Below are 10,978 nucleotides of genomic sequence, written 5' to 3'. Positions count from 1 at the left end.
AATTTTGGTAAAATTGGTATGGGTAGACTCGTGGTTGAATGGGCTTCGGATTTTGTAACTTTTGTCGAGTTCCGAGACGTGTGCCCCACGGGAGATTTTTGAGCTAAGTTTCAGATTTTTATGAAAAAATTATTATTATCTTGTGGAATTAATTCCAATGAATTTTATTGACTGAAACGAATTATTTGTGGTTAGATTCGAGGCATCCGGAGGCCGATTTGCGAGGCAAAGGCATAGCAGAGTAAAAAGTTTCACGTTTTGAGGTAAGTAACGATTGTAAATCTAGTCCTGAGGATATGAAACCCCGGATTTCGTATCATTCTACTATTTCGAAGTGACGCACATGCTAGGTGACGGGCGTGTGGGCGTGGACTGTTGGGGATTTGTGACTTGGTCCGCCCCATAGCAACTGCAAAGTTGCATAATTTGTTGAAACCATTGATACTTATATGTTTTAGAATGATTTTCTGTAAATTGGGCTGAATGCCATATTTGGGCCTTGCGCCAATGCTGTTTGGACCCTTAGGGGCTGTATCTTACCATCCTCTCACTGTTTTCGATTGAAAATCTATACTCAGTCATGTTTATACTTGTTTACCGCATAACTCAGTTTTATGACTTTATTTTGATGCATATAAATGTTTTGGGCCGAATGCCCTGTTTTACTGAAATGCCCGAGTGGCCTGATTTGTGAGGATGAGTGTGGATCAGGGCTGCCCGCCTGCAGCATACTTTATGACTGAGTGAGGTCGAGGGCCTGATTTGTGAGGATGAGTGTGGATCGGGGCTGCCCGCCTGCAGCATACTTTATTATTATCGCACATGAGTTGTCCATGCAGATTATAGCGCTTGGGCTGAAGGAGTCTCTCCGGAGTCTGTACACACCCCCAGTGAGCGCAGGTACCTAATGAGTGCGAGTGCGAGTGCCGAGTGCCGAATGCCGAGTGCTGAGTGACTGGGAGGCAAGAGTGATTGTGATGTATCCCCGAGTGGCAAGAATGATTGTGAGGTATGCCCGAGTGGCATGGGTGACTGTGAGGTTTGCCCGAGGGGCTGTGTATATGAGTGATGTTTTGCCTGAGGGGCTGTTTATGATTTCATCATTTTTACTCACATTTGCATTGAGCCTTTGTTTGAAAAAAAAACTGTTGGAAAAATGTCTTTAAATGATTCTTACTGGAACTGGGTTTTAATGAGATGTTTGATTCAAATCCTGATTTTTTTAGAGCATGTGGTATTTTACTGAGATTTTCTGATATGAACGTTATATGCTTTATTTCTCGTCACTACTGCTCAGTCTTTATTTATTGTTGATACTTACTGAGTTGGCATACTCACGTTACTCCCCGCACCTTGTGTGCAGATCCAGGTGTAGCTGGACACGGTAGCGGTTATTGAATGTTCTGGTTGCAGATTTTCTTGGAGATAGCAAGGTAGCTGTTTGGCGATCGCAGCCCCTGCTCTTCTCCCTCTTATCTTCCTCTAGTTGTGTTTAGCTATTTTCCGGGCTGAGTTAGCCTTGATATTGTTAGACAGATTGTAGTATATGCTCATGACTAGTGACACCCCGATGTTGATTGAAACTCCTTTACTAAGGTTTTTATGTTAAATAACCGTGATATTATCTTTAAAATGAGAATATCGGTTTGTTTTGGAAATGAGTCGGTTTGCCTTGTTCCACGATAGGCGCCATCACGACAGGGGTTAGTTTTGGGTCGTGACAGATTGGTATCAGAGCCTAGGTTACATAGGTCTTACGAGTCATGAGCGGGTTTAGTAGAGTCTTGTAGATCGGTACGGAGACGTATGTACTTATTTTTAGGAGGCTGCAGAACCTTTAGGAAAATTTCACTTTCTTGTATTCTATCGTGTGAAATTTATTCAGCTTGAAACATAACTCTTTGAATTCCTTCCACGCATTCGTATGTGCACATGAGCGCTCGGTATCTGTTGTGCATCGCCGGTTTGTGGTTCTATGAACGAGGTTCGAGATGTGTATTATGTGTTTTGGTGATGGGCTAGTCTGGAAGACTTGAGGCAAGGTTTAAACCGTAGTTTTGGCTTGGTAGCTTTAGTCGTAACCTATACATTTGGACTCATAGGCCCGATAATGTCCCTAGGAGTAGAATTGTGGCTCGATGAGAAGTGGAATGGCTTTGTGGTGAGTATGGCGTAACTGCGGGAAGTGTTAAGACTATGTAAATGTGACGAGAAGTGTTTTCGTAAAATGTAAAGGAAGGCCATTGGGTGCTTGATTTTCGTTTTGATGCGACGTACCGTCTCGAGTGTGAATATTTTGAAGGATCTTTCACGTTGTTAAATTTTGGGGCAAATTAAATTCTCATGTCTGTCAATGAGTTTGAACTCAAGAAGAGTAAGTGGTTGTGTAGTAATGGTGGTTGCGAATAGGTATTTTGATGTTGATGGCTCGGGAAAGATAATCTTTGAAGAGACTTAGAGTCGGTAACATTTTATTGGTTCAGGAGCGTTCAAAGATACTGTAAAAGATTGGTTTTAGCAGGGCTGTGTTACAAGTTTGAAAATAGGATGTAAAACGAAAGCAGGACCTTGTATTAATAGAATCATATTTTTGATCTTCCACTTTGGCCTATTTTGATTATCTGAGTTCTGAGCCATGATAACTGCAGGATGGGGGAGCTGCTGGTAGAAAAACATGTAAAGTACATTTTAACAGTTGAGAAGGTACTCATCTTGTTTCATAACTACTGATTTTTTCTGCCTTTCGTCCAATAGACTCTATGGTTTGATATCTAGAAATCTGAGCTTAGGCGGTTGCGCTACCCTGGTCCAATCTGTCACTCAGATACCTGTGTACTCAAAGCAAATAACTAGGCTCCTACAATGTGTTTAATACTTTCAACAAGTTAAATAGTATATTCTTGTAGGGAGATACTCTTGAAGCCAGGAAAGTACACCGGATGGTTGGAACAGAGTTGTGAAGGAGAAACAGAATGGGGCATCCTTGCTCTACTTGCTAAAGTACGATACATCCTTCTTGAGCATCCTAATATCATTCAGTTTAGAGTAATTCAGACAAGTAATTTTTGAACTTCCATAATTATGGTTTTCATATTTGGAATGGTATCATAGCCAGCCTTAAAGAAGTGGTACATGGTGTTGTTGAACATAAGAAATGGCTCTGGAATTTCCCTTTTGCTCTGGTAGATGGGATGGTTTTGTAGTCTTTCAGATATGATTGACTGCGGGATTGATCCTTGAGATTTATCCCTTACTGTTAGTGACATCCTTGATACCTAAAAATGTGGGATGTTGCAATGATTTATAATTATTTGGAATTGCACTTCTACTGTTTTGGTTTCATCTTTGATCAGACGGAAGAATCTCACTTTGTGCAAATGCTCCTTATATCTCCTCCCACCATTCTCACGCCCGTGAGATGATTCCTTCGTACATATCCTTTATGGAATTTAAGTACTTTATAGGAGTTCATTTCTTTTCCAACCCACCAAAGCACTTTTCTTGTCACTCTATCATTTGCTTTCTCTAATACGTGCCTATATACCTTCAGAGGAAAGATGATTTTGAATCTGTGGTGATGGAGCATCTAAGATTAAATGGGGCATATTGGGGATTGACAACTCTGGATATCATGGGCAAGCTTGCTGCTGTGGAGCAAGATGAAGTTATTTCATGGGTCATGCAGTGCCAACACGAATCTGGTTTGTATCTTGTTCTTCTTTCTTTCTTTCTCGCATTGAATTCTTGTCGGTGTTTCAATGTTGCAGCTATACTATGCCTACTGCTTTTTTTAATGGATGTTGTTTTTGTCTTTTCTATTCCCTTGAGAGGGAGTTACTTCATGTTCTGATCTATTTGATCTGTATGTATAGGTTCACTTCTATATTTGTATAATATGCAGGTGGATTTGGTGGTAATATTGGACATGATCCGCACGTGCTGTATACACTTAGTGCTATTCAAGTCTTGGCGTTATGTGATAAAATACATGTTCTTGACATTGATAAGGTGTCGAGTTGTATCCTACTTCATGTCTTCTGACATTTATGACTGCTTTGGAGGTTCCATGTACATATCTTTTCGATCTATGTATAACATCTATGAACTCTGCTGCAATGCTAGCATTTACTCATTTTCCCATTTTAACATCACAAAACAAAAAACATGGTCAAACTAATATAAAGAGTACTCATCACAAAAGGCGGCATTCTCGAAATTGGCAGTGTGAAGTACTATTAAGTAATTTGGGTGTCGCTGTGGTGAGCTTAACTTTTCAGCCAGATATTGCAGCCCTGCAAAATGAAGATGGATCCTTTTCTGGTGACATATGGGGTGAAGTCGATACACGGTAGCAGCTTATCTTTGTTTGCTGTTTTAAATTTAGGATCCGTTATTTGATTTCTAGTTTTTAAAGTTACTTATAAGGCCAAGGTTTAAGCCATATATCTTTAGATACTTGTGTTTTTTTTGGGAATGTATGATCCTTCTTTTGAGAAATGAAAATATAATGACCTGAATATACTTTGTGTAGGTTCTCTTACATTGCGATCCTTTCACTCGCATTGATGCATCAGTTAGATAAGGTTGATGTTGGAAAAGCAGTGAAATATATTTTAAGTTGCAAGAATGTGGATGGTGGATTTGGATGCACACCAGGAGCAGAATCTCATGCTGAGCAAAGTATGTCACATATAGAAATCATGCAATTTATCATACTTACAGTGGCTTCTAAACTGAAAAGCAAGTGAGATCGTCTATTCTACTGTGAAGTCTAACTCTATTGATTTCGGAGTTGGAAAACATCCGCACGAAGTTTTTATTTGAATTTACTGCTACTAAAGGGATCCATTCCCTGATTGTTCTAATTAATTCCTAAGATATCAAAGCCGGACTGCCTATTATCCACTAGTCCTCAAAGATTTCTCTGTTATCAGAAAAAAAAAAATCAGTGCCCGACTATCAGTTTAACCTGAGTTCATGATCTGGACATCATTTTATCACCAACCAAGACAAGAAGCATCCTCATCAGCAACCGGCTTGGCAAGAACCAAAAAGATAAATGATAAGTTAAAAGATAATGCCATACTGATGTTGAGTAGTAGTCCAAGTTGTCAGCAGCTTTGACATAGTCACGAGGGGATGGATCAGTTTGTGGGACCTAGATTGATGAACAGCTAATGGACATAATCTGAGAATGCTTTGGAGAAAAATCCTTCCTTCCTTTGATTTCTTCTTTCTCTCACATGAAAGGAACAGGTTTTGCAGAATGAATATGTTCCTTTGCTATGACAGTAATGGCATCTCTGTTAGTGAAAAGCAGCATCTCTTCATTGGTTTTCAACCTCTATATTCCACTTAGTTCCATATTTCCAGCAGTCTTCTTAACATTTTGAGTTGCCTATTGCTGCATTACCGTAACACAATTTTGACTATGTTACCATTGCAGTTTTCTGTTGCGTGGCAGCTCTCGCAATTACAGGGTCTCTACATCATGTTGATAAGGACCTCCTTGGTTGGTGGTTATGTGAAAGACAAGTCAAATCTGGAGGTCTAAATGGGCGCCCAGAGAAGCTTCCTGATGTTTGTCACTCTTGCTCATTGAAATTTCTATTGACAAGTCACTTTTGAATTTTATTATTATTCATGTTGTTTCCTCGCAGGTCTGCTACTCTTGGTGGGTTCTTTCCAGCTTAATTATGATTGACAGGGTCCATTGGATTGACAAGGGGAAGCTTGTAAAGTTTATTCTGGACTGTCAGGTTACATGTCAATATAACAACTCCCTTTCACTTGAAGCTTGGGATTAGATACTATATTTTTTGTTTTAGTTGTCCGACATTTTTGTTAAGTATGAATTTTATTCCTTTCATGGATGTAGGATAAGGAGAATGGTGGAATTTCAGATAGGCCAGATGATGCAGTTGATGTCTTCCATACTTACTTTGGAGTTGCTGGTAAGGGGCCGTATTGTGAAATGGTTAATGTGTATTTTTCTCTGATGATACCATGGTTCATCATTCAAAGTATAGTACGTTCACATCATGTTTTGGGATGTAATCTCAGAAGTTTTCGTTTAGAAGACCTGAAGCTGATCCACAATAACATAGAGTCATAGATCTTTTTTACTGATTACATCTGCATGCTAAACCTAGATGAGATCCAAGCTAATAAGGATGTTCATAAATCATAACCAGCTGATAGAGGTTTGGTATCTGATATCTAGTTTTAAGTTGTGTTTTCTGTGAAAGATCTTGCAATGCGTCTTTTGCATCAAGGTGATTCTAGAAGGTCCAGATTTATGTAATTAAAAAAAAAAAATACTAGTGGCACATAAGACTGTTGGAGGATCTATCATCTGAACTGTGTTGTGTCCACCGGTGTAAGTTGCTGCATTCCCAGTTTTGTCCTTGAACAACTTTTTATACTGTAGAGACATTCCTACACCAGTGGCCTTGCTCAACTCCTGGCCTTTCTAATATGCTGTTTATTGAAGTGATAAAACTATGTCAAGTAATGAAAACTAGAAGCAAAGTTAGGGATGTTCCATGAGACTAGATTGACTTTTGCTGACCCAATTGTGCTTACTTATTCTTTGGTTTTTCTGTAATGCAGGGCTTTCACTTCTTGAATATCCAGGAATAAAACCTATAGATCCTGCTTATGCGTTGCCTGTTGATGTTGTAAACCGAGTTATCCTTGGCAGATAATATCTGGTTTTGCTCCGTTCTAGCTTAAAATTGAATAATGTTAGATGAAAGAACCAGCACCTCTATGGCTTTGCTTTTGTAACGACCCGGCCAGTCGTTTTGAATATTATAACCCCGTTCCCCTATTTACTGCTCAATTTATGTCTTGCAATTGATTTATGACTTATCGGGTTAGTTAATTCGGGTCCGGAGAGAACTCGGAGTGAAATGAGACACCTAGTCTTATAAATTTTTTTTTTCTAAAAAAAAAAAGTTAGAAAAGTAGACCTGATATGGATCTATGTGTAAACGACCTCGGATTTGAATTCTGATGGTTCAGTTAGCTACGTTAGGTTATTTTGGACTTACGAGTGCGTCCGGAATGTGATTTGGAGGTCCATGGTAGAATTAGGCTTGAATTGGCGAAATTGAAAATTTGGCGATTTCGGATGGCAATGAAAAATTTGATATCGGGGTCGAAATGGAATTTCGGAAGTTGGAGTAGGTTCGTAGTGTCATTTGTGATGTGTGTGCAAAATTTGAGGTCATTCAGACGTGGTTTGGTTGGTTTCGGCATCGGTTGCCTAATTTGAAAATTTAAAAGTTCTTAGGCTTAAATTCGAGGGTAATTTGATGATTTGATGTTGTTTTGAGTGATTCAAAGGTTCGACTAAGTTGGTATATTGATATATGACTTGTTGGTATTTTTGGTTGAGGTCCCGAGGGCCTCGGGGTGATTTCGGGTGGTTAACGGATTTGTCGAAGTTGGAATTTGCAGCTGGAGCTGCTGCTACTGCTATTTTCGCAACTGCGGAAGAAGGCCTCGTAGGTGCGAGGCCGCTGGTGCGCATGGGGAGTGCGCAGGTGCGGACGACGCTGGGCCAAGGATGGGAACGCAAGTGCGAAGAATTGGCCGCGTCTGCGAGTCCGCAAGTGCGAAGCCTTGAGCGTAGATGCGGAGATGGGGATTTTGGGCTGGTTTCGCAGATGCGCACCAGGGACCGCAGATGCGAGTCCGCAGGTGCGAGAAAGGTGTCCCCAGGTGCGGAAGTTAGGGAATTAAGTGAGTTGCGCAGGTGCGACTCCTTGGACCGCAGGTGCGGTCGCGCAGGTGCGAGAAAATGGCCGCAAGTGTGACAAACCTGGGCAGAAACCATAAATAGAACCCTTCGCGATTTTGGTGCATTCTTCACCATTTCTATTCTGGTTTTGGAGCTTTTGGGAGAGATTTAAAGAGGGAATCAAGGGGGTTTCGTTGAGCTAAGTTACTTGAGCCATAATACTTGTATATATGATGATTTTTCATTGTTTAATCATGGTAATTAGTGAAAATGAGGGGTTAGAGCTTAAAATTTTTGGAGAGTAATTTAAGGATTTGAAGGACCAAGCGATGTCGGATTTTGATGAATTTGGTATGGTTAGACTCGGGAGAGGACAGGGTTTATTATTCTGCCATTTTTGATTGATTTCGAGACGTGGGCCCGGGGGTCGGGTTTTGGTCGGTTTCAGATTTTTGGCATAATTTGATAGTTTTTCTTGTGGAATTCATTCCATTAGCATATATTGATGGTATTGTACTGATTGTGAATAGATTCAGAGCATTTGGAGACCGAGTCCATAGACGAGAGCATCCCAGAGTAGAATATTACGCTGTTAAGGTAAGTAACAGTTTTAACTCTGGTTTTGAGGGTATAAACTCGAAGATTTGATATCACGTGATTGTTTGAAAGTGATACCCACGCTAGGTGACGAGCGTATGGGTGTGCACCGCGAGGGATTGAGACTTTGTCCGTCCCGTGAGGCTGTGAGGCCTAATGGCTATTATATGTGGTTATGTGTTTAATTGTTGTTGAACTTGTTTGCCTTCAAGATAGAGATCATGCTTAGGGTTTATTCATGCTCACATTATTTGTACTCAATCATAGAAATCATTGTACCTATTTACCTCAGTCTCTATTATTTGCAAATATGCGGTGAGGTACATGATTGAGTGAGGCCGAGGGCCTGGTTGTGAGGATATTAATACCATAGCACGTGAGTTGTCCGCGTAGCATGTGAGTTGACCGTGCGGGTCCAGGTATTGATACCATAGCGCGTGAGTTGTTCGCGTAGCACGTGAGTTGACCGTGCAGATCCAGGTATTGATATGATGGCACGTGAGTTGTCCGTGCTTAGCGCTTGGGCTTTGGGAGCCCCTCCGGAGTTTGTACACACCTCCAGTGAGCGCAGAGTGTTGAGTGTTTTGAGTATTGAGTGCCGAGTGATGAGTGATGGAATGACACTGCTGTGAGGTTGTATTTATTTGTGTTGTTGTTGCATTTATCTGTTAAACTTTTTTGTGGCATTTACTGAGTTATGAAATTTACCTGTTTATTTCTGTTTATTTTTAAATTGTGAAAATAAATGATTGGACTGTTTTACTTAGCTCGTCACTATTGCTCAGTTCCTTAGTTATTTCTGTTACTTGCTCAGGTGGTTGTACTCATGTTACACCCTACACTTTATGTGTAGATTCAGGTGAGTTAGAGAGCGTCGATCGTTGAGTTCAGGCCGGCTATCTGTGGAGATTGCAAGGTAGCTGCTAACGTCCGCAGGACCTTGTTACTCCTTTTATCATTTCTTCTTTTGAATTGTATTGACAATTAGACAGTTTCATTTCTTAGTTCATAGATTTAGACGCTCATGACTTAGTGACACCCCGATGTTTGGAGCTCGTTTTCGTATTTTTCTAGATTATATTTAGAGTTGATTTAGTTTATGAAAAAATTTTAAATGTTGAAATATTTTATTAAATTATTACAATCGGTTTAGTAGTAATATTTTCGGAAGTAGGCTCGCCTTGAAACACGATAGGCGTCATCACGACCATGGTTAGATTTTGGGTCGTAACAAGTTGGTATCAGAGCCTAGGTTACATAAGTCTCACGAGTCATGAGTGGGTTTAGTAGAGTCTTGCGGATCGGTACGGAAACGTCTGTACTTATCTTCGAGAGGCTGCAGAACCTTTAGGAAAATTTCACATTCTTGGATTCTTGTCATGCGTTCTGTGTATTCTAGTAACTAAACATCTGTATTTCATTCTCTCACAGATGGTGAGGACTCGTGCTACTGGTCAAGAGGGTCAGCCACCAGTTCGGGCCGCAGGAGGCCGAGGCCGCGATAGAGGCCGTGGTAGGGGCAAAGGTGCAACCCGTACAGCAGCTGGGGCAGTACCTGCAGATCTACCGGTTGTCCCTGATCAGGACCAAGTTTCAGATGTTGATGCGCCAGCTCAGGCACCACCTGTGCCTATTATGATTCTAGGCCTTCAAGAAGCCCTAGCTCAGATTCTGACAGCGTGTACCAGCCTTGCTCAGGTGGTCTCTATTTCGACGGCCGCAACCACTTCTCAAGCTGGGGGAGGCACTCAGACTCCCGTCGCTCGCACACCCGAGCATGTTATTCAGGGACTTCAGATACTGGAGGCACCACTAGCCCAGCCGGTTGTAGCTGCACAGGATTATATGGTTCCTGCTATGCCTGAGGATGATCAGCGTAGGTTGGAGAGGTTTGGGAGACTCCAGCCACCACCTTTTAGTGGTATAGAGAGAGAGGACGCTTAGGACTTCTTGGACAAGTGTTAGAGGATACTCCGTACTGCTGGTATTTTGGAGACTTGTGGGGTCTTATTCACTACCTTTCAGTTTTCTAGGGCTGCACTCAGATGGTGGGAGACTTACGAGAGGCATAGGCCTGTTGGCGCAGCACCCCTTACTTAGCAGCAGTTCTCTGTTCTCTTTCTGGAGAAGTTTGTACCTGAGTCCCGCAAAGAGGAGCTGCGCAGGCAGTTTGAGCAGCTTCAACAGTGTGAGATGTCTGTTAAATAGTATGAGATGCGATTCTCCGAGTTAGCTCGTCATGCGGTCTGGTTGGTTCCCACAGACCGAGAGAGAGGACCAGGAGGTTTATAGATGGCCTCGATTTTCAGCTTCGATTACTTATGACCAGGGAGAGAGTATCTGGGGTTACCTTTGATGAGGTTGTCGACATTGCTCGACAGATTGAGATGGTTCGAGGTCAGGAGATGACTGAAAGGGAGGCTAAGAGGCCTCGTGGTCAGGGTGGTTTCAGTGGTGCTCCTCAGGGAGGTCAGTTTCAGCAGGACCAGTTTCAGCAGAGTTAGTCATCATTCAGTGCATTGCCAGCACAAGGTTCTCATTATGCCCCACCCGCTCAGGTATCATCGGGTAATTCTTTTGGGCATCAGGAGCAATAGTTTTGTCAAAGGAGTGGTTGTTTCGAGTGCGGGGATT

At 41.6% G+C, this 10,978-nt stretch overlaps 1 protein-coding gene across 2 annotated transcripts; it reads left to right on the top strand.

The window, feature by feature from the left end:
* The first annotated feature begins 1,383 nt into the window (after nucleotides 1-1,383).
* Nucleotides 1,384-6,866, top strand: LOC104088859 (geranylgeranyl transferase type-2 subunit beta 1). 2 transcript variants are annotated; one of them, XM_009593602.4, is made up of 10 exons: nucleotides 1,384-1,433; nucleotides 2,649-2,703; nucleotides 3,551-3,701; nucleotides 3,902-4,018; nucleotides 4,282-4,348; nucleotides 4,532-4,680; nucleotides 5,447-5,580; nucleotides 5,661-5,759; nucleotides 5,879-5,954; nucleotides 6,613-6,866. In XM_009593602.4, exons 1-10 carry the CDS (start codon nucleotides 1,399-1,401, stop codon nucleotides 6,705-6,707), a joined length of 978 nt encoding a protein of 325 aa, XP_009591897.2. In that variant the 5' UTR covers nucleotides 1,384-1,398; the 3' UTR covers nucleotides 6,708-6,866. The 2 variants fall into 2 exon arrangements, with proteins under 2 accessions (XP_009591897.2, XP_070053796.1); XM_070197695.1 differs by lacking the exon at nucleotides 1,384-1,433 and adding an exon at nucleotides 2,907-3,000 and having other exon boundaries at nucleotides 2,686-2,703; nucleotides 4,278-4,348.
* The last annotated feature ends 4,112 nt before the right edge of the window (nucleotides 6,867-10,978 follow it).

This window comes from Nicotiana tomentosiformis, chromosome 3 (genome assembly GCF_000390325.3).
Source record: "Nicotiana tomentosiformis chromosome 3, ASM39032v3, whole genome shotgun sequence".
NCBI classification, from domain to species: domain Eukaryota; kingdom Viridiplantae; phylum Streptophyta; class Magnoliopsida; order Solanales; family Solanaceae; genus Nicotiana; species Nicotiana tomentosiformis.
This window is presented reverse-complemented; position numbering and strand designations above follow the sequence as displayed.